Here is a 23913-nt window from a genome sequence, read left to right on the forward strand (position 1 = left end):
ACTACTAGGCATTTATCCACGAGATACAGGTGTGCTGTTTCGAAGGGACCCATGCACCCCATGTCTATAGCAGCACTATCAACAATAGCCAAAGTATGCAAAGGAGCCCAAATGTCCGTCGATGGATGAAAGGATACAGAAGATGTGGTATCTAGATACAATGGAGTATTCCTCGGCAATCAAAAAGAATGAAATCTTGCCATATGCAACTACATGGATGGAACTGGAGGGTATTATGCTAAGTGAAATTAGTCAGTCAGAGAAAGACAAAAATCATATGACTTCACTCATATGAGGACTGTAAGAGACAAAACAGATGAACATAAGGGAAGGGAAACAAACATAATATAAAAACAGGGAGGGGGACAAAACAGAAGAGACTCACCAATATGGAGAACAAACTGAGGGTTGCGGGAGGGGTAGTGGGAGGGGGATGGGCTAAATGGGCAAGGGGCACTAAGGAATCTACTCCTGAAATCATTGTTTCACTCTATGCTAACTAATTTGCATGTAAATTCTAAAAAATAAAAAATTAAATTAAAAAAGTAAAAATAAAAAAAACAAAGTATTTGTTACTGTGGGGAATTGCATTATTTGCTCATGTTACACCAACTTTGCATTTCTCAGACTAACTGAATATAGTTGTGATTTCATTCGGTTTTTATCATTATTTTATTTTATTTTTTTATGTTTATTTTTGAGAGAGAGAGAGACCGAGCATGAACAGGGGAGGGGCAGAGAGAGAGGGAAATGCGGACTCTGAAGCAGGCTCCAGGCTCTGAGCTGTCAGCACAGAGCCCGACGCAGAGCTCAAACTCATGAACTTCGATATCATGACCTGAGAAGAAGTGGTCACCCAAATGAGCCAACCAGGTGCGCCCTCGGCTCAGGACCCGACCGTCTCCACCGGGGGACACTCAAGAAGCCCTCACCAAATGGCACAGGGCACCATGCAGGGCTGCGCGCACCGGGCCCCTGCTCCTTCCTATGGAGCCGCTGGTCTGTTCTTGCTCCTCTGATTAGTCTTTTCCCTCTGCTAGATCCCGAGAGCATTCCGGAAAAGGGCCGCAAGTGCCCAAATGTCCCACTGAGTGTGAGAAAGAAGAGAAAGGAGCAGCAGTGACCGGACCATCACCACAAGGGGACAGACTCATTCAGGAGTCAGGTGGCAGGGTCCAGGCCTTAGCCATGCCACTAGCTTGCCGGGAGAGCCTGAGCACCAGGTGAGGTGCTCCATCTTGTCCCACCGTCACGTGACCATTTCACAGAGGGGAAAACTGAGGTTTGGAGAGGGGACAGGACTCGCCCGAGGTCAGGCAGCAGCGAGCTGTGGGGAGGTCCTGGCTCAGCAGAGACCACGTGCGTGCCACTGCAGCTCACCAATGCTCAAGGCCTCCCCGTTCCTGCCGGACCTCCACCTTCCCCCCGCTGACCACCGGGGGCACAGACTGGATCTTCCAGCTTCCGGCCGACTTGAGTGTTCCAGGTTCTAGAAGGCCCACATTCTAGGTCTGCTGCTCCATCTTCCTCCTCTAAGTTCCGTGATCCCGCTTCTCTGGTCTGGATCACGGGGTTCTACTTTCCAGGTGCTGTGTTCTGGTGCCTGGTCCCCAAGTTCGCCTCTCAGAAAGGTCTGCAGCCCAGGCAGGTCCTCCAGCCAACATGCTTCATTTTCATTCCCTGTATTCTCTCCCAGCCCCCAGCAGTCGGGGCCCACGGGTCACCACCTGGAGCTCCGGTTCCGTCGGTGCTCGGGGCTGCTTTAGGGCATGAAAATGGCTGGGGAGGCCTGTCCCAGGCCCCAGATCACTGGGCTGAAGGGGATACTGGAGATCATCCTCACAGCTGGGCAGGAACACCCTTCCCCACTCTTCCCCGTGTCTCCACCACCACGTTTCTGACCACCCCCAGCCCTGCCGGCCACTGCCCCCACCAGTCCGCACTGCGACAGCCCCCAAGACGGCACTTCCTGAGGACAGAGACATTGGGTCATTTTTCTTTGGGGTCAGAGCCTGGTACTTCCTTAGTGGGTGTCTGTCAAACACTTGCAGAATGAATTAACCAGGTGTGCCCAGAGTCCCGGCAGAATTACACACTGTCACAGCCTCAAAGACCAGAGTTCACATATGACAGAGATGCTCGCGCTGTGTGTGCGTGCAGGTGATGCGCACAAAACACGTGCTCAAAAACACAGACACGTCACACCCTCAAGTCAGCAGATCTGTGGCCCTGGCACCTAGCCTGGGCCCTGGCACTTGGCTGAATAACAGCTGACCGAATGAATGGGTGCTCTGTACTAGGTATATAGGGGAGACGGAGATCGAATCCTCACCCAGGATCCAGGCTCAGCTGTGATTCCAAAGACCATTTCCATGAGGTCGAACTTGACTACATTGTAGGAGGACCCCTGGAATGGCACTTCGGGGCTGGAGTCGGAGTCGGTAAAGAAGGCAGTCAACAGTGCTACCTACGCACCCACCTGGGCACCCGGATGGAGGTGAAGCAAATAGCCCTAGGGCCACCTGTGGCTGGGAGGGGCAGAGGGCAGCCTGGGGTGGGGTGGGGTGGCTTTCCAGGTGGAGGTGGGAAGGCGAGGGCCCTGAGGCCTAACCCACACGACAGGAAGGACAGCAGAGGTTTGAATGGCATTCTGGGTGTGCTACATCCCAGGAGCCCCAGGTCTGGACTCTCGCTGACCCAAATTCCGAGAAAGAGAGACACACGGGCTAAGCTGCCTGCCCCAGGCGCGCCTGTTCTGGGGGATGGGCCCGGGGCCAGGGTCCCTCTGGAAGCCACTCACACATGGTGACCCCAGAGTCTCATGAATGGGGATCTGGCTGTTTTCCTTAGACCTCTCTCCTTTCCATGGTAACTTCATTTTTCTGGCATAACGGTTTCACCTACAACCTAGGAAATGTGAAAATCAAAGCGAAAGAAGGCTCATATCGCCCACCATCCCCAGGGCTAACATTTAGGCCTAAGTTCTCACAGGATTTTTTCCCCTGTGCACCTTCTTGCTGGAATGAGCTATCGATGTGCATTTCCTGCCAGCTTTAGGACAGCAAGCATTTTCTCTAAGGAGCTTTGTCCTCCACATGGGAAGACCAAGTGCAGACCTGAGCCCTGGGGACTTTGCTCACCTGGGCTTCTTCCCATCTCCCCCAGACCTGACCTGGATCCTGCAGACAAATGCTCCAGCTGGGGACCGGAGTGGGGGAGGGGTATGGCCACATAGCCCTGGGCTCTCCTCTTACAAGCCACAAAGGGACTACCAACCACTCCCCAGGGTGCTCTAGGTCAGTCCCAAGCACCTTGGGCCTTCAACGTTCCCTCTGTGAAATGGGCATGTTTGGCTAGCTATCTGGCCTCAAGGCTCCCCAGCCTGGTCTCCTCTCTGGGCTGCAGGGACAGTCACGTGAACTGGGCTGCACCTTACAGCTGCTTTCCCTGCCCACTCCACTGGCATCTCAGACCAGGCCCTCAAGGTTCTCAGCATCCTGTGGAGCAGCCAGATGGAAATCCTGGCAGGGCGGACCAGCCTGGCCCTTGGGGTGGGAGTCAGGCAGGGCTTCCTGGAGGGGTCTTAAAGGATGAGCCAGCACCTGCCAGGAGAGGAGGGGAAGGCCACTGCAGACAGAGGGATAGCATCTGCAAAGGTCTGGCGGCGGGGCGGGGCGGGGGTGAGGGAGGTGTGTGGGGGAAGCCAGCACCTGGATTTCTAGTCTGGGTGGGGTGCTGGTGCATTTCGCCCTCCCCACATGCCAGTGCCTGGAGGCAGGCCACAGAGTCTGTTACACCCCCCACTCGTGGCTGCAGGACCACTGCCCCTACTCAGGTATGGCCCCGAACTTCTGTGACAGCAATAACACTCCAGGCCCCACAGCAGTCCTGGACACCCCTGAGAGGGGTTTGCCCGGGGACCCTTTGGGGCCAGGCTCTGTGGTTTATTGGCTCTGACGGAGGTCATCCTGCACAGACAGAATCCCCCTGACCCATTCCCTGCACCTCTCGGCCGTGGTGGAGGAGCCTCACACCCTCTGCTCTAGTCCTTATGGCATGTATGACCTTGGACCCGTCACCCACACCCTGTGGGCCTTGGCTCAAAGACTGAAGCCTGATCTGGGCTGTTCCAAGGTCCAGATGGGACCAGAGTTGGCTCTGCCTGAACTGACCACAGGGGTCCCCAAACACCTACTGTGTGCCAGAGCCCCCAACACTGCCTCTTTGTTTCTCTCTCTCCCGCCAGCGCGGAGGCGGGATCTCTTCCCACCACCGCCCCTTACAGACACAGAAGGCCCCTGGATGCAGGTTTCCTGACCCTGGGATGTGGGCACAGGTGAAAACGTAGAGCCACACCTCCAAGCCACAGCTGGAACCAACTGAGATAAGGTGTTACTGCTTCATAAACTGTAGAGTGCAGACTCATTGATTTTTTTTCACACAACAGGCAAGGCTCCGTTCTGCAGGAGCCCCTCCCAGCTGTGTGACCCTACTAAGTCACCTGTCTAGGGCTCAGTTTCCATTGAACGAAATAAGGATTACATCAGCACCCCCTCCCAGGGCTCCTGAGATACTGAAATGAAATCATGCAAGAAAGCACCAGCCCCTCACTCCCATCAGAGCCATAAATGAGTTCGGACCATTAATATTCACGGTCCTCAGAGATGGCCCGGAAGGCACCTTCTCCATCTTTTGCCTAAACCGGCCAATCTGCGTTGCTTCCGAAAGTGGCTCTCACCTGTCACACGACCCATCACCATTCATTAAGCGGTTAAGGAACAGTCATCAAATGCCTTTTGCATGTTAGGCAAGGTGCCGGCCCCCAGAGAGTGCCTGTGCGCCCAGCCTAGAAGCCCCACCTGTCATGGGCAGCCCTCCCTTGTTCCGCCTTCCCGGCCACCATCGCTCACCCACCACGATTCCCCCAGGCTGTGTGCCAGGCCTGGGCTAGCAACAGCGGGGTCGCGATCGACCGGTCCACAGTATTACACAAGCTCTGTGGGGTCTGTGGCCAGCTGGGACCTGTTTCCAGAAGGAAACAGCGGCAGCAGGTGCCTGGATAAAGGCAAATTGGGGCGTGCGGGGGTCAGTGTGGTGTGGTGTGTGCAGAGCTGGGTTAGGGTAGCAGGGGGCAGAGGCTGAGAACACAAGCGGGGGCAGGGTCATAGGGATCTGGGTTAAGGGCAAGGCAGTCTCTTAAAGCAGCCTGAACACCACTGGGCTGGGAAGTGGTTCTGGGAGTCCGCAGGCCTCTGTATTCCCAGGACAACATTTTAAAATCTGGGTTTCCAGCCCCCTCTCCCGCAGTGGGATTCTGACTCAGCGGGGTGAGGCAGGGCCTGGGAAATCTGTATTTTCCCCAAGCCGCCCAGGTGAGGCTACACGGGGCTTCCAGACGCAGAGCCTCAGGACTATGGGGAAGAAGGGAGTAGCAGTCAGGGCCACAAGGAGGGTGGCCTGGAGGCCAGGACACCAGTGACGTGGTTGTCTCGGGCGTCCAGGCTTCAGAGACCGTTCCCTTTTGAGTGACTGAGGGGCCTATCTGAGGGGCCCCTTCGGGCTCTGGGGGTCCTACAGGCTGGATACAATCCCAGCCCCACCACTTCCCGGCCCTGAGCCCCGGCCCCCAGGCACCCTCAAACTGCCAAATGGGGAGAAAAATAGTACCTGCTTCAAGGGAAGTTAGCAGGCCTAGCTGGGATGATGCAGACAAAGTGCTTGGCCCAGCGCCCAGCACATAGTAAGTGCTCGATAAATAGCAGCAAATTCTTATGACTCAGAGGTCCAGGTGGGGTAGAACAGCCTGGGAAGTCATCCATTATGGGTCTCGGTCAACCAGAATCCTGGAGACTGCCTCTGGCCACCCTCCCTCGCTCAGACCCCCATCTGGGCTGCTGCTTCTGGGAAGTTCCCAGCCTGCTAGGAGAGGGCAACTGGAGGGCAGACCCCGAGGAGGCCCCAGTGTCAGCGCAGACTCTGGCCTCCTGCCTTGGCCCTCACCCTGCCCCTCCCAGGGGATTCCTCCTTCAGCAGGAGCCAAAGTCTAGAGCCAAACTGGCTCTAAATTCAGAAAGCAACGGAGTAATTAGCGTGTGTGAATGATTATTTCCAACTTTATTTCTCTAGATAAAACGAAAATAAGTGGGCCAACAGGGGAATTTCCACTTGGGGCGGTGCAAGAAAAAGTATTTTGGGACCCCGTTAACTTCCTGGGTTACAGGCAGGGCTGTGGGCCCATGTCAGCCCCGCTCTAGGCCACAGGAGGGTGGTCCACTGCCCTTCTACCATGCCTGCTTTCAGCCCCGCCCAAAGCCTCACTTCCCCTTCCCTCCTGGCAGGTGTGGCCAAGCAGGGTCCCTGTGACCATCCCTCCATGGTGTGAGGCTGCCCTCTGGAGGGTCCATCTCCTCCCACAGGGATGGAAAGGGAGGAGGAATGGGTAAAAGAACAGGGATGCTCCCTGGGGCTGAAAGTCAGTCACTCACTCATTCATTTTCATTCATTCATTCATTCATTCATTCGAGCTCCTATAGGATAGGGAACTCACGGCCTAGTGGAACACGCCACAGCAAACACACTGAAGAAAGAGAAGTGGTGCTCTGCCCAGCCCACAGCAAGGAGCCTCCCTGCACAACGAACGGATGCTCAAGCCGAGAGGCAAAGGATGGGTGGTCGTTAACAAGACAGAGCCTCCATTCCCCCATCTACAAAAGGGATTATCACGGTACCTCTATCACAGGTTGCTGTACAGATGCAATGTTAGCTACTAATATTTTTATGGGCAGGCAGGGTGCACACGAGGGGGGCTGTAAGGCCAGAGAAACAGCAGAAGGGGAGAAGGGTCTGTGGGATTTGGGGTGGAGGAGGCTTTTGAAGGGTGACAGAGTTTCAGGGCACATAGGAAGAGGTGGGTGGAACAGACATTCAGGCAGAGGGGACAGCATAAGCGAGGGAATAGAATCTGACGTTTGAGACCCGTCTGGACCATTTCTCAGAGCTCTGTCAGGTTAATGCTTGGGATCCAGCTAGGTCATTCTGTGCAGACAGACAGCCCAAACCAGGCCAAGGTCAAGAGGATCCAGAGCAGAAGTGACGCAGGGTCAGAGGTGCAGAGGTTCCCAGGAAGGGAGGACACCAGTCCTCCTTCCCCTCTGCCCTCCATCTCACCACGGGTTACTTATTCAGAGTGGTCTCTTGTCCTGGCCTCAGCCTGTCTGATGCCTCCCTCTCTCAGCTACAGTATGGCCTGGCAGCTCTCCAAGTCTTTGGAGCCTTCTCTCCTTATTCAACCATCATTTATTAAGCACCTACTGAATGCCTGGGTGCTAAAGCTGGCATGGACCAGCTCCCACTGCAAGATGGTGAAGCTGTTGGTAGCCTCAAATGGGCCTTGCCGGAAGATTTACACCATGGAAACCTGCCAACGCTGTTGATCAGGTACCTTTTTCTCCCAGAGGGCCTGTTGCCAGCACACCATTGCCCTCTGCCCAAGCAACAGACACAGAAAGGCAGGCCCCCACCTATAGGGACTCACACACACACACGAAAGGAAGACGATAGCCTACTGGAGCAGGCTGTGTAGTCTTCCAGGAGGCAGGGGTGAACTGGGAGACCCATTCTGGAAAACGGGGTGTAAATGCCCACTAGAAACTGAACGGAGCTGTTCAAATAGCACTAATGTGCCTCGTTCCCATTTCAGAGGCAAGAAAACAGAGGCACAGAGAGGCAGAGTCACCAGTCCACGTGAACGCAGTAAGAAGTAGCAGAGTTGAGATTTGAACCTGGGCCACTGGATCTGGAGTCCTTGCTTTTCACTTCTGCCCTTGACTGTCCCATGGTGCAATTATTGCAACTCCCAACCCCCCCCCAACCCCCATTCCCCCCCACACACACACCCCCTAAGCAGCCAGCACAGGGCTACGCAAGACCATGGAGACCCGACTGGTTTTGCTGCTCAACTACATTCCATTCTCCTGGGGCTAAGGTCTGTGTCCTCTCCACCCGGCTGCCCATGACAGTGCCCCTCACAGGAAGATATTGTGTTTGTGGTCTCAGTGTCTGAAGACCCTTCTGGAAGGGAGCCCTGGTCCCCCATGTGCAGGGCTAGGGCTGACTAGGAGGAAGGGGTGCATCGTGCAGCATGGAGAACAAAGAGGCTTTGGCATTGGGGAACACAGCAGGGTCCATTGAATGCCATGGCTAAGATGCCCATAGGGGCACAAGGAGGACGACCCCGCCCTGGCCACCGCCCACTGCTTCTCTCTTCTTCCAGAATAGCATGAGCACACGGACTTGCAGTGCCCCCAGCCCCTGGCTTCCCCGGCTCACATCCAGCCCTCACGGGATCCTCATCGTCACCGGGTAAAGTGAGCCTGGCCCACCAGCTGACATCAACGCCCCCGTTTTCCAGGTACACAAACTGGCACAGCGGCCAAGGATTTCCCGAGGCCTTCTCAGGTGCTGGGCTCCCTACACTCATCACCTCATGCAGACCTCCCCACAACCCTGTGGAGGAGTCGCCCCATTTGACACATGTGGACACTGAGACTCAGAAAGCGGACTTGCTTGGGGTGGTCCAGCCACCGGCAGATGTGGGCCAAGCAGTCTTGACCACAGCAGGGACCCTGGGCAGACTCCCAGAGGGCCTGCTGAGCCAGATGCCAGCACTGCCCGCCCCATCAGCGCCTCGCTGTCCTTGGGAGCTTGCTTGTGCCAGCTCGCTGGGATGGCCTGACACCTCACCTCCACCCGGCCCTCCTTCGTTCACGTGGGTCACTCCCGTGCCTGACCAGCCCCCCCCTCCCACAACTCTCCACCCTGACCAGGCGCTCATATCTCACAGCCTCTGCTCCAGCCATTCCCTCTACCCAGAGTGCCCTTCCCTTCAGTGCTGAGCAAGCCAACTCTCCCAGCAACTTCTCTCTCCTCCCTGGGCTGCCAGAACCTCTTCCAAACTTTCCCAAGACCCTGTGCCTATCTCCTCAGCACCCGGAGGCCTGGATCTTCAGTACCTGCCCTGCCCGGGGAGGGGACCCGCCAGTATCCACAGCTCCCCATCAAGGCAGGTCAGGACTGCTGTCCCAGGAGTGGCAAGGAGTGCTATGGGGATGGGGCAGTGCCAGTTCTGGGGGGCCATGGAGGGGTCTCTCTGGGGTAGTATTCCTGCCCACAGGCCTTGTAGGGAGTCTTCCAGAGCCAGGAGAGTCCCCTGACCTCCCGCCACCAGGGCTGGCTGAGACCCACCTCTGCTTCTAGTGGCACCCCACCCAGCTCAGGCGCCATTTACACCCAAGCTCTTCTCCCCACCCCAGCTTCCAGAACTCTCTATTTGCAGATATTGATAGCGCCCTCCCCCAGCCAGGTTCCCTTCCCCACCCTGGGCAGTGCAGTGAAAAGCGCCTGAGCCTCGCCGCGCCCCGCCCCCGCCCCCGCCCCAACCCCAACCCCAAGGAAAGGACTAGGGGTGCTCTCCCCACGCCCCTCCGTCTGGTCCCCACAAGCAGCCACAGTCCCAGCCTCCGCACCCGCCCTGTTCTGGAACCGCTCCGGAGGCTTGGGTGGTGGGGGGGCATAGGGCACAAAGCGCCTTTTGAGCCCCGCGCCTGGGGGACGCCCCCCCCGCCCAGGCCTAGGGAGGGCATCCAAGGCATGAGGCTTTGCCCTCTGGGGCCTGGGAAAGGTCCTGGGGCCAGCCAGGTTGGGGGAGGGGGCGTCAGAGCCCAGTAGTCTCCCTGGAATCCCGTCCCCACCTCCCTGTCTGGACGCCCACAACCCCCGGTCCCGGGGCTCCCACTCCCGCCCCTAGAGTCACGCTCAGGAGGGAGGGGGCTGTGGAAGCCCTGACGGCTTGGCGGGGTGCGTGTTGGGCCCGGAGCGCTGAGATGGAGGCAGAGGGCCATGAGTGCGTGGATGGAGGGGCTGCGGCGTGGATGGAGGGGCTGCGGGTCCCCCAGGACGCCAGAGTCAACTCACCCATCTCCAGTCTGGTCTCAGCAGAGGAGGCAGAAGCGGCGGGGGCGGCGGGGGCGGCGGCGTCTCCGCAGCCCCCAGGGCCCCCGGCAGAGAGATGCTGGCGTCCGCCACCGCCTCTTGCCCCATCTCAGTCTCTGGCGGCGGCTGCGGCTGGAGCCCGGCATCGCGGGCGTCGCGGCCCCGGGCCGGCCCCTATCCCCGCCTCACGCCCCCACCTCCACGCCTTCCCGCGGTCCAGGCACGGCCGCCTGGCTGCACCCCGGGACGCGGCGTGGGGAAGAGGCCGCCTGGGAGGCGAGCGTGGGGCGACAAGGGTGCCCAGGCAAGACCCGAGCAAGGCGAGCAGAGGTGCTGGCTCTGCCTGGGTTCCGCCGCTTGGGCCCCCCCCCCCGGAGCCCCCTCCCCTCCGTTCGCTGCACTGCGCTGGGCTTGGGTGGGGGCGCGTCGGAGCCCAGTAGTCTCCCTGGCATCCCGCCCCCACCTCCCTGTCTCGAAGCGCCCAACCCCAGGGCCTGGGGCTCCCGGTCCCGCTCCCGCACCTGGGGTCACTCTCAGGGAGGGAGAGGGCTGTGAAAGCCCTGACAGCGTGGGGTGGGGGTCGTGCCGGGAGCACGGAGATGGAGGCGGAGGGCCAGGAGTGCGTGGAAGGAGGGGCTGCAGCGCGGGCCCCGGGACGCCAGGGTCAACTCACCCATCTCCAGCCACTGCCTCCAGCAGCGGAGGCAGCGGCGGCGGCGGCGGCGGCTGCGTTGGCTCCGCGGCCCCCGGAGCCCCAGGCTGGGAGATGCTGGCTTCCGCCGCAGCCTCTCGCACCATCCCGGGATCCGGTGGCGGCTGCAGCGGGCTCCAGGCTTCGCGGGCGTCGCCGGGCCCGGTCCCTATCCCCGCCTCACGCCCCCACCTCCACCCCTTCCCGCGGTCCAGGCACGGCCGCCTGGCTGCACCCAGGGCTGCGGCGCGGGGGAGGGGCCCCCCGGAGGCGCGCGTGGGGCGAGAAGGGTGCCGAGGCGACACCGGAGCGTGGCGAGCAGAAGTGCTGGCACCCGCTAGATTCCGCGGCTTGGGCCCCCCCCCATCCCCCACCGGGGCCCCCTCCCCTCCGATCGCTGCCCCGCGCTGGGCGTTGGGGGGGGGGGGGCGTCAGAGCTGTGGATACCGTTGACAGTTAGGCCTCTGTGCGCATGCGCAGTGATTGCCTCTTCTGAAGTGCGCAAGCGCGCTTGTGTTTGGCGGTATTGCTTGTGGCGGGTTACCCAGAAGTGGCAGCTACCCAAACGCGGATCCTCACTGCTGGGGTGTTGTGGCCAGGCGGGTTTGGCCTATCTCCGGCGGCGCTAGTGTTGGGCTCGGGAGGTAGTGGAAAGGGAGGGCGGGGTGAAGTCTCTGTGGAGCCCGCAGGCCTCGCAATGAAGAGGGTTTGGGGGTTCGGGAGGGAGAAAGGCCTGTCGCCCTTGGGCTCCGCTTCTGGCTTGCAGAGGCAGGGCAGGGGCGTTAGGCAGGAGAATAATAGAACTGACAACTTGCTGTTGGGTTACCACGTCCGAGACAGAGATCTCAGAAAGATCCACAAGGCTGCCTGCGTGGGCAACGTAGCGCAAGTGCAGCAGATTTTGCTCTTGGGGGAAAATGGCGTGGATGATAGAGACAAGATGAACAGGTAATAGGGGCTTGGAGGCTGGCAGGGAGGAGGCGGGACGGACCTGGGAGAAGAGCACACCTGGCCTAGCTCTACCTGTGCATCGGAGCCCTCCCTCGGGGAGCTGGGTTCTCTTCCCTCCTGAGGTCCTGCTGCCCCTCGGTCGTGGGAACCCTACGTGGTCTAGCACCGAGGCCGACAGCGTGAGCGGCAAAAACAAAATCTTCAGCTGCCCTGGCACGTACTCGTTACTTCCTGAATAGACCACTTGACTCTCAAGTTTGACGTGATTTACCCAAATTTCAATAGTAATACACACGAAATTAAGTGTGGACAACATGTTGTTTTTAATGGACTCATTTTCATACCCTAATGTCATACATAGAAAAGTGCATAATGGGAGAAATAATTCCTGTAATCAACTTCTGGGCTAGAAATTGTTGGGACAAAATCCAGTATCCAGTTTATGTCTGTGTACACTTAGGTATGTGTGCTATTTACTGAGGGACCTGGGAAGGACATTTTGAAGTGGAAGATGGCTCTGAATAGGAGGACTTCTTTTTCTCAAAATGTGTACCCTTCCTGTATTTGTCAGTTTTAGGTAAAGCAAATGAAAGCCTCCTGGTTTTTAGAATTTTGAGCTACACGTGCTCTTCTTGTGATGTCATTAAGGAAATTTTTTGGACTCACTGTCTTGTACATCTGAAACTGATAGAACACTGTATGTTAACGAACTGGAATTAACCTAAGAACTTATGTTTTTATATAGGAGGTAGATTTGCCCTTCCAGATATCCAAATGTACCTGAAATTTCCACAAATTATTCATTTACAAACAGCTGAAAAGGACAGATAAAGGAGTGGTGCAGAGTAGAACATGACCAACGCTCAAATATACATAAGACTTTAAAATTTGACACCGGTGACCTTTCATATTAGTAGGAAAAGGTGAATTATTCATAAGTAGTGGAGAAACAGCCAATTTGGAGAAAACTTATTAGAATGTTATCTCCCTAAAATAAGTTCCAGATGGGATATAAATTTAAAAATTGTAATATGCAAAATAAGAAAAGTGACAGAAAAAAAACCCCACAAATGCCTCTTTAGCATCCTAAAAATGACTTGAAAACAAGACTTTTGGGGGGGTGCCTGGGTGGCTCAGTCAGATAAGCCTCTGACTCTTGATTTCGGCTCAGGTCATAATCTCAGGGGTTCGTGGGTTCAAGCCCTTCCCCCGGCTCCCTGCTGTCAATGTGGAACATGCTTGGGATCCTGTTTTACCTCTCTCTCTCTCTCTCTCTCTCTCTCTCTCTCTCTCTCTCTCCCTCCCTCTCTCCTGCTCGCTCTCTCTCTCTCTCTCTCTCTCTCTCTCTATTTCTCCCTCTCAAAAAAAACTGGGGCCCCTGGGTGGCTCAGTCGGTTGAGCGGTCTGACTTTGGCCCAGGTCATGATCCGGTGGTTTGTGGGTTGGAGCCCCGCTTCAGGCTCTGTGCTGACAGCTCAGATTCTGTGTCTCCCTCTCTCTCTTCCCCTCCCTTGCTTGCACGCTGTGTCTCTGTCTCCCAAAAACAAATAAATATTAAAAAAAATTAAATCAAGATTTCTCGAGATTGGTTTAGCAACATAAAAACCTAAAAGCCTCTATCAGAAAATAATATTATTAAAATAAAAGACAATGCACTTGCAAATATTTACAACATATTTGTATCAGACAACAGGATATATCTTCGTTTTACAGAGAAGTCTTTGAAATCAAAACGAACAACAATCTGTAATTTGGAATCATGCAAAGTACTTCTTTGCATATCTACAAGGGACCAGTGGACATGGGGAAATATAGCGTCCCTGGGAAAAAATAAATTTAAGTTAAAAAGGGCCTGAAATACCGTTTTCCATCTACAACCTTTGTGAAAATAGAGTGATGGTGCTTATACTGCCGCTTAAAGTTTAAGTTGTTTTCGACTTTCCAATAGACAATTTGGTGTAGGTACCACATTTAAAAAATATGTATTCCTTTTACCCATCAATTTTATTTCTACTAAAATATCTTTAGGAAATCACTAGTGATAAATGACATACATTTTGCTTTTCTCAGCACTATTTAAAATAGCAATGTATTAAGAAGAACTCGTATAATGGCTTTTATAAGTAAATGGCATTACATCCATAAGATGGATATGTGATCATGGAAGGTGGCATGGATAATAGATATACACAGAGACGCAGAGCTGTGCTTTAGCTGATCATTAAGTGAGAACAAAAATCAGTGTGATCATAGGTACACACAAGCAGACTATGGTTTTATGTTAAGCCCCAAATTGCACAAAATGTGATGACATTTGTGATTTCTGAACCTTTGTATTTACATGCATTTTTCTTTTCCTTCAAAGAAAATCTGTGCTTTCTACAGGAAAAGGTATATAAAGGTCCTATTAAAAGTTTATTATCAACAGAAAGGGTTTATTATCGTTGAAGTAATCCTGGAGAAGAGCAAGAATATGAATCTTATATACATAAAAATAATTTCTCACTTTGTGTTAAAAATATTTTCGGATGTAAAATAAGAAAAATGAGTTAATTAAAATGTTTTTTGAGGATTGGCATATCTGGACAACTTTTGGCCTCTTCAGAAGTAAAGGGAGTATTTTTTATTTGCACTTGTAGATTTTATTATGCATATATTAAGCATATACATATGTTTTCTGTTATAGGTAGCTTTATTACATGTAATAGGTAAATGATTTATATTAGTCATGAAAATAGAATATCTTAGTTGTGTGCTTATGAGAAAAAATAAGACCTAGCAAATATAAGTGATTATTTACTGTTTCAGAAGTATGCTTTCCTTTATATACCTTTTCTTTTCTTTAAAACTATTGAACTCTCCAACTGTATTTATCCACTCTTTCCATCCATTTATTTATCAACTAGAACCTGCACATATATGCTATAGCGGACATACTCTACCCAAGATCCTTTAGTTCTCAAAGACTTCATTTTGCACTGTATGAGCAGGATGAGAAATTTTATTGATTTATTTTCTAAAGATTTTATTTTTTGAAGTTTGTTTATGTAATTTTTGAGAGGGGTGGGGTGGGAGTGGGGAGTGGGGGGGAGGGGTGGAGGGACAGAGAGAGAATGCCAAGCAGACCCCGTGCTGAAAGCAGGAACTTTTCCAATACACTTTTCAAAGAGTCCCAGCACGGGGCTTGAGCCAGTGAACATGAGATCGTGACTTGAGCCCCAATCAAGAGCTGCACGCTTAACAGACTGAGCCACCCAGGTGCCCCAGCTGTTATCTTGTTTACTTTATGTTTTAAGTGTTGTTTATTGTTGAGGGTGAAAGCATGAGCAGGGGGAGGGGGACAGGGAGAGGAGGGACAGAGCATCTAAGGCAGGCTCTGCACCAGATTTTATATTTAAGTAATCTCTATACCCATCGTGGGGCAAATTTACAACCCTGAGATCAAGGTCCTATGCTCTACTGACTGAACCGGCAAGGCACCCCTAAGATGAGAAATTTTACATTGAAGTATTAGGACTTAATCTCAATGGAAGTTTTCCTCCTTCCTTTCAAAGTTTCTGGAGATAGGAAATTGTAAAAGATAACCTTTACCTGCCCTTTTGAAATTTATGAGAGGAGTAAGTACTAATATTGATCATTGGAAATACTTGATTTTCGTACAATCTGTAGACCTCAATATTTAATAAAATGAGCTGGTCCTGATCATTGGAATCCTGAGTTTCCTTTGGCTTAAACTTTCTTGAGAGGCAAAGTAAGAAGTCCTTAAAAATGTTTTCCTTTGGTTAATTTAGTCCTCTTTTCCTATAATGCTTTTCAGAACTAAAATTTATTTAAATGCCAATCATATGACTAGAACTGCAATAGACCTATTGTATATACCATCATTTCACATAATGGAAAGCACCAAGATTCTATGGTGTCCCACTATTTTATGTACCAATAAATTTTTTTCAAAGTCCTGCCAGTTACAGTTGTAAGACATCTTGAGTTATAAATTGCATTCCAATGTCAGAGATATTAAAATGTGACAAAATGAGCATCTTAGAATCATTGGAATGCAGTATTCTTGCTAATCCTTAAAACATGTCTGCAAAGTAGGTGTCATTGTATCAAGGTACCTAATTGAAGTGTTGTCTATGTAAAGCGGTAGTAATGGTAAAAATTATACTACCCAACAACTCTTGAGATGTTATTTGTGCTAGGAAGTGTTCTAAATTCTTGCATAGATCCTCACTTAAGCATCACAACGAGGTCTTGTGAGATAACTACTATGTATTTTATTTTATTTTATTTCATTTCATTTCATTTCATTTCATTTCATTTCATTTCATTTCATTTTGTTATGATCATTTTTTTTTGTAATCTCTACACCTACTGTGGGGCTTCAAACTCACGACCGTGAGATCAAGAGTTACATGCTCTTCAGACTGAGCTAGCCAGGTGACCCGAGACAACTACTATTTTTATCCCCTTTTGTTGAGGACATTGAGGATAAGTCTAAGCAATAACTAGTGAGTGACAGAGTTAAACTAGGATTGAAACCCTAGTGGAGCTGAATCCCGAGGTCATGCTCTTTCTCTTCAAACACGCTGCTCTTTTATTAGTGTGATGAGTAATCATTACTAAATATTGTACTTTCTCCAGAGGAAAACTGAATCTTTGTTTTGGAGGCATAGGAATAATATGCTACTTAATGTTTACAATTTCCTGAATTAACTGCATGTTTTGAGAGAGTGCACTATCATTTCCTAAAAAGTCCTCTCACTTTTTTAGGACTGCTCTCCATTTGGCCTGTGCCAATGGCCATCCAGAAGTGGTGACCCTCCTCGTAGAGAGGAAATGCCACCTTAACCTCTGTGATCATGAAAAAAGGACAGCTCTCATGAAGGTGTGTAGTAGCAGCTATGTCTGCCTGAGATGGATTTGATGTCATCCGTTGGAATGAAATGAAGTTATTGCCTTGAAACAAAACGAATCGGTGAAACCTGTGGCATGCTTACTTTAAATTCTCAGAATTTACACTCTGTTTCTTGGCATATCACTGACAGGCCGTACAGTGCCAGGAAGAGGAATGTGTAAACATACTATTGGAAAACGGTGCTGATCCAAATATTAGGGATGTGAGTGGCAACACTGCTCTCCACTATGCGGCCTTTGGTGATAATATATCCATAATAGAGAAGCTGCTGCTATACAATGCGAATACTGAAGCAAGAAATAAGGTAAAGAACTAATTTATACATTATTTGAAATTTTATATATATACATGAATATTTTAGCCTCAAAATGTTTTATTTCACACACACACACACACACACACACACACACACACACACACTCACTCCTGAATTCTATCCATCAGGCCCTGTCATCGTGGAAATAACTCCAATGCCAAGTCAGGGAGGGCTAGAAAAAGGTAGTGCCCACAGAAAGGGCAAAGTTGTATCTCCCAGCCACCCTTCCACCCCAGAAAGAAAATGTTTCCATTAGTGCCTATAAGTGGATGGTAGTCTCAGAGCCCATAAAGGACTAAAGGTCTAGTGAGGGGAGTGAGGTGATGATGGAGGCTGGGTGCTATGCAGGAGCTTAGGCAAGGGGTGCTGCTGGGGATAGGTGGGAGGAGGAATGGAGACCCAGACCCAGCAGGGAGAGCTTGGATGTGTGCAAGCGGGAGGAGAAAGCAGCAGGTTGTAGGTGCTGGGCACTGCAGGCCCCGCTGCTCTGAAGATGAGGGCATTGGGGTCAGGTCATGTCTTGACATCCAGTAAAGGCATCTACTTGTGTTGGTAGCCACTCGGCCAACCATGTACCATGTTGGGGTGTCCCACTTCAGAGAGTAGCTCCCGCTCAACCTTGTGTAGCTCCTCAGCAGGGTTGTAGCTGTACATGGGGAGTAGATGATGGCCACACTTGCTGGCCCGCCTGCCTTTTCCTTGACATGCATTACCTCTCACTGCTGAAGCCCCTGAAGGAACACCCTTGGTTGACACGGGTAGGGTCAATTTTACGTATTTGGAAGTTCAAGTATTCCCTGAATGAAAATATTTGGAAATAACTTATTTATCTCAGATTTCTTCTTTCTTTCTTTCTTTCTTTCTTTCTTTCTTTCTTTCTTTCTTTCTTTCTTTCTTCCTTCTTATTATTTTTTATTTATTTTTGAGAGAGAGAGACAGAGACAGAACAAGAGTGGGAGAGGGGCAGAGAGAGAGAGTGGGAGACACAGAATCTGAAGCAGGCTCCAGGCTCCCAGCTGTCAGCACAGAGCCCAATGCAGGGCATGAACTCATGAGCCATGAGATCAAGACCTGAGTCGAAGTTGGATGCTCTACCAACTGAGCCACCTAGGCACCCCTAAGATTTCATTTTAAATAAGGATACTTCTATAGAAACATTAGAGAATACTGCTTTGTTTTATGTATTTATGGCAAATACTTATGAAAACAATATATTTGTTAAACGTAAAACTTATTTTGTTTTCAAATATTTTTTCCCATCCAATTTTTTTTTATTAGTGAAAAACAACACAGGAAAGCAAAATTTGCCCTAGGCTTTGTCTTAAAAGTCAAAGAAAACAAATGCGTTTTACAATAAAAAATATTGCTGCTGTTGACAAGTTCACATTTGACAGAAAAGTGATTTATAAAAATGGGATGTATCTTTTATTGGCCAAGGCTTAAGAGGAAAAAGGGGAAAGGAGGGAGCAGTCAGAACTAAGTGGGCCAATTTGGAAATTTGGCAAGTGAGAGAAAATAACAAGAAGAGGCTGTTTGTTTTATTTTTCCCCCCTTCAGTTTATATGTTTAGTCAAGGAGTCTTCAATTTTCGAGAGGAATAATTGTTACTTACGGAAAGGGTGAGTTGTAAACCTGCCTAGAGACCAAGTGTAGGAGGACTCAGAGGAAATCAGATTGGCAGTGAACAGGTGGTTGATGAAGTGGGCAAGGAGAGGAAAGAACAAATAATTAACTGTCATATAATCCTATTCTGGCAGAAACAGCCACTTAGATAAGAGTCTAAACTCTGTTCTGAAATCTAGAATATCTTGATGGGAAGTAAGAAGTTTAAAAGTAATGAAATCAAGTTGCATTTTGACTTTACATTTAGTCCCTGTTCTACCTCTGCTCAGGGAAATTAAATGCAGTTTTGATAAGTCATTCTTTTGGCTAAATCTTCAAATGATAGAGGGAGTTGGCCACATACATGAGACTGATGTGATTGTCTGCTGCACCAGCTCTCAGCTAGAATTGTGGTGGGGAATCACAGTGCTCTGAGGAAGTTTCAATTTTTTTTTTACAAGCCTAAACTCTCCCCTGAAGAGTTTGAGTAAATCTAGTAACATATATACATAGACATGGATATTTAGAAATATTGTTTTTGAGACTGTGCTACAACTCTTGGTTCAGAACTACTGTGGTGTGTGGGTGGCTCAGTCGGTTAAGCATCTGACTTCAGGCTCAGGTCATCATCTCACGGTTCACAAGTTCTAGCCCCGTGTTGGACTCTGTGCTGACAGGTTAGACAGAGACTGGAGCCTGCTTCATATTCTGTAGTCTCCCTCTCTTTTTGCCCCTCCCCTGCTCGTGCTCTTTCTCTCTCTTTCACAAATAAGTGGACATTTAAAAAAAAAAAAAAGCTAACTACTGAAGGGAGGGGTACCTGGGTTGTTCGGTTGATTAAGCATCCGACTTCCACTCAGGTTGTGATCTCATGGTTTGTGAGTTCGAGCCCCACATTGGGCTCTGCACTGATGGTGCAGAGACACATGAGAGTCTCTCTCCCTGCCCCTCCCCTACTCGCTCACGCTTGCTCTCTCTCTCTCTCTCTCTCTCTCATATTCATAGCCATTTGGTTATTACAAGCAGTGTTTTCCTGATTGCAAGAGGAGAAAGTCTTGAATCTTTTTTATTAGTTGAAGCTATGTGACAGACTGTCTTATGATGTCTGTTAAGTTCATATAGCCCTGGCATAATCCAAATGGTAGTTTTAAACATGGAAATGTAGTTAGTGACAATACAGTTGGGAATTGTTTTAATAATTTAGTTTCAGCATAGTTGTGAACTAATTTGTCTATTTGATTAACAGTCTGGGAGAATTAAACACAGATAGATTGCAGTTTTAATAAGCGTTGGAAAAAATCTTAAAGTGGTGTTACGAGTCTTTTTGTTGTGATTCTTTTAGACAGAGAGAGTGTGAGTGGGGGAGAAGGGCAGAGGGAGAGAGGGACAACCTCAAGCAGGCTCCAAGCTCAGTGCCAAGCCTGATGCAGGACTCAGGCCCACAACCCTGGGATCATGACCTGAGCTGAAGTCAAGCGTCAGATGCTCAACTGACTAAGCCACCCAGGCTCCCCTCTTATGAGTCTTAATAGCAATTTTTATTACATGTTGGGGCCTAAGTGTTTGGTAAAACGTGATACTGATACTTCAGGAAAGATTTACATACAAATATTTGCTTTATGCACAACCAAAATACCCGTGGGCTATTGACTAAATTTGGCCCCTGGATGTGTTTAGTTTCCTCCATAAATTGAGTCAACGTTTAAAATTATGACACTCATGCAGAAATCTGGATTTCAGACTCTTCTTACAGAATCATACCGGGTACTTTGAGCCCATACTACTGTTTGGTATGCATTCCAGCGGCTGCCCTTTTTATATGAGGCGTGTGTGTCTCCAGTTTGCTACTGTCCCACTTAGGTTCTTCACTTACTCGAGTCACCTACTTTGCCTCCATAAGCATTGCGTTTGCAATTACTGTTTTATGATCTCTCTCTCTCTATATATATACATATATGTATATATATACATATACATATACACACACATATAAATATATATACGTAAATATATATATATATATATATATATATATATACACATATATATTCTTAGACTGTGCTAATCAGATCTCTTTTGGGACACAAAGAAACCTTGGTAATTTTTTTTAAGTTAATTTTGAGAAAGAGAGAGAATCCCTAGGAGGCACTGGGTTTGAACTCATGAATCATAAGACCATGACTTGAGCCAAAGTCAAGAGTCAGATGCTTAACTGACTGAGCTACCCAGGCGCCTCTGTTTTATGGTCTATTTTGATAAAGTTTTCAAGGTTTTGAAGGCAATCCATATTGATTTATAATTATATTTTGTATTTTATGTTAATGTCTTCGGAATAGGATTGAATTTTCCAAGTTAGACTTTCTAAGTTGTTTTTGTATTGTATGTATTTTTTAATGTTTATTGATTTTGAAGGAGAGACAGCACCTGCATGAGTGGGGGAGGGGCAGAGAGAAAGGGAGACACAGAATCCCAAGCAGGCTCCAGGCTGAGCTGTCAGCATAGAGCCCAGTGCAGGGCCTGAACTCACAAACCATGACATCATGACCTGAACCGAAGTCGGCCTTTTAACTGACTGAGCCACCCAGGTGCCCCATAAGTTAGTTTGAAAACAAGACACTTTTTCCTTCTGTGTACTATAAATCATCGTATTCCTGGGGCGCCTGGGTGGCTCAGTCAGTTGAGCGTCCGACTTCGGCTCAGGTCATGATCTCGCGGTCTGTGAGTTCGAGCCCCGTGTGGGGCTCTGTGCTGACAGCTCCGAGCCTGTAGCCTGCTTTGGATTCTGTGTCTCCCTCTCTCTCTGCCCCTTGCCCGCTCATGCTCTGTCTCTCTGTCTCTCTCTCTCTCTCTCTCTCTCTCTCTCTCTCTCTCTGTCAAAAATAAATAAACATTAAAAGAAACAAAATTTGAATAATCGTATTCCTATTGGAATATTTGCAAACCGTATTAGATTAATCATGGTTACAGTTGAATAGGTTATGCCTATTGCAGACAATATTCTCTTTCTCCTCAGCATTGTTCCCCCCAAAATGCAAATAATGTAGTCACTTTCATTATGCTAAACATGATCTGTAGAAACCAGTGTTTGAATTTTTATTGATAAGCCATTATATTTTTATTTCCGATTTATATTTTGCCTAAAATATAAAGTAAGTAGCTATTCCAGTGGACACTGGAATACACCTAGAATACAAACAGATTGTTTTAGTAGTAGATATGCATTAGGGTCCCAGGATTATTATAATTGAGAATAAAATTTCATATTGAGCTTCCTAACAGTTAAGATAAAACTTTAGCATTTTATAATAGGAGAAAGCCCATGGGCTATTTAATATTAAGGAATCAAAGTTCATTTGAAGCTTATCTCTTGGAGTTCTGAGCCCATCTCCTTAGTGACCCATTTGGAGCAGGAATGCCTTATGTTGACATCTCGGATGTCAGTGGATCCTGATACCACTGACAGAAGACAAGCAAGTTTGTATAACTTGGGGAAAAGCTTCACCTTTATCGGAAAGCTCTCCAAACTATATCCCTGAAACTCTGATTCCTCAAATGTGAATGTTTGCCACAAAAAGGATGGTCAAATGGGGATCGAGCAGATTTAAATGGATTTCTGTAATGCCAGACATATAATGCAGTTTTATAATATTTCTCAAACATAGGTGATCATGAAATCTTTCCATTGGGACATAGTACTTACCTTCTGGCAAAGTACGTATTCTTTGGAAGATAATTTAAGAAACTGCTCCAGAGATCATCATTTAGGTTATTAATTCAGTAAAAGTACTTAAAGCATTTACTGCTGTGTTTTGGAGTTTGGAGATATAGAGATAAGAAATAGCCCCTGCTCTCAAGAAGCTCTTGGTTTAGACAGGGAACAATAACTACAGTATACCGTCATGAGTACTGTGATAGAAGCAACGATCTTGGAACCAGTCAGTGTTTGAATTGAGTTTGGGAGAATGACTGCATATAATCTGTTGAAGAAGGTGGAGGAGGGCTATTTTATTAACAACAATTTTTAATGTGTATTTCTTTTTGAGAGAGAGAGAGAGAGAGCGAGGGCAGGGAGGGGGGGAGACACAGAATCTGGAACAGGCTACAGGCTGTGCGTGGTCAGCATAGAGCACAATACAGGGATCAAACTCACAAACCCTGAGATCATGACCTGAGCTGCAGTTGGTCACTTAACCAACTGAGCCACCCAGGTGCCCCAGTGGAGGAGGGCTATTTTAAAGAGGAGCAGCAGCAGGTGAAAGCACAGGGGTGGGAAGGAAGAGGCCATTTTTTATTTACTCTTTGTATTATATGTTTAAGTTTAGAGGATCTTTTGTATGTTTTAAAATTCCGTATGGAAAGGTGTAATTTTGTAAATTCTGAATTGTTTTTGCTCTTTTACAGGATAACTTCACACCACTTCTAGTTGCTGTAAATGAAAACAAACAGCAAATAGTGGAGGTTTTAGGAGAAAAGGCGGCAAATATACATGCAGAGGATAAATTAAAAAGGTGCAGTAGTTTTCTTTTAAACCTTAGTATGGTTCTAGAGTGGTAATAATTATTCAAGTCAGGAAGATTAACTTCAGAAGAAGAAGATTAATTTATAATTATATGCTGAAAAATGTCAACACATCACCAGTTAGGCAGAAAGCAATTAATCTGACTGGGCAACATGAAGAACAGGGTATAGCAGAATTCATATTCCTTGATGATGTTGACTCATGTCATTTGCAGGGTTTATTTTTAAGTGGGTTCCATGCTCGGCCTGGAGTCCAACACTGGGCCTGAACTCATGACTCTGAGATCAAGACCCGAGCTGAGGTCAAGAGTCTGATGCTCAACCAACTGAGTCCCCCAGTTGCTCCTGCAGTGGGTTTTTTTGTTTGTGTGTTTGTTTTTTCTGCCACACGATTTTGTGTTAACTAAAGGGATTTCATATTAGTTTTATAAAGGGTGGACTCTCAGCTCTTAATTTACTTTATGACACAATATTGGCCTTCTTAACCCTTTTATGGTATTTTTTTAAACTTCTACTTCGTAGAGGCACCTAGGTGGCTCAGTTAGTTAAGCATCCGACTTTGGCTCATGTGATCATCTCATGGTTCGTGGGTTGAACCCCACGTCAGGCTCTGTGCTGACAGTGTAGAGCCTGCTTCAGATTCTCAATCTCTCTCTCTCTCTCTCTCTCTCTCTCTCTCTCTCTCTGTCTGTCTCTGCCCGTTGCCCACACTCTCGCGTACACTCTCTCTCTTTCTCAAAATAATCGTAAATAAACTTAAAACAAAAAGAACTTCTACTTCATATACATTTTTCCTTCAAAGAAGTATATTGGGGTGCCTGGGTGGCTCAGTTGGTTAAGTCTATGACTTTGGCTGTGGTCATGGTGTCATGGTTCGTGGGTTCGAGCCCCACGTCGGGCTCTGAGCTGACAGCTCGGAGCCTGGAG

General features: G+C 49.1%; 1 protein-coding gene across 26 annotated transcripts in view; it reads left to right on the forward strand.

The window, feature by feature from the left end:
* The first annotated feature begins 11219 nt into the window (after positions 1-11219).
* The window catches only part of LOC111558426 (ankyrin repeat domain-containing protein 26-like), a 204820-nt gene continuing 192126 nt past the window's right edge, over positions 11220-23913 (forward strand). For all 26 annotated transcript variants that reach the window (XR_006593520.1, XM_045051579.1, XM_045051562.1 and 23 more), the window contains exons 1-4: positions 11220-11629; positions 16406-16520; positions 16681-16854; positions 22870-22976. Coding sequence is in view for 25 of the 26 variants with exons in the window: in XM_045051579.1 (XP_044907514.1) it covers positions 11379-11629; positions 16406-16520; positions 16681-16854; positions 22870-22976 (647 nt within the window). In the remaining variant the exon portion in view is untranslated. The remainder of the gene's footprint in view (positions 11630-16405; positions 16521-16680; positions 16855-22869; positions 22977-23913) is intronic.

The sequence above is a fragment of the Felis catus genome, assembly GCF_018350175.1.
Source record: "Felis catus isolate Fca126 chromosome D3 unlocalized genomic scaffold, F.catus_Fca126_mat1.0 chrD3_random_Un_scaffold_47, whole genome shotgun sequence".
Classification (NCBI taxonomy): domain Eukaryota; kingdom Metazoa; phylum Chordata; class Mammalia; order Carnivora; family Felidae; genus Felis; species Felis catus.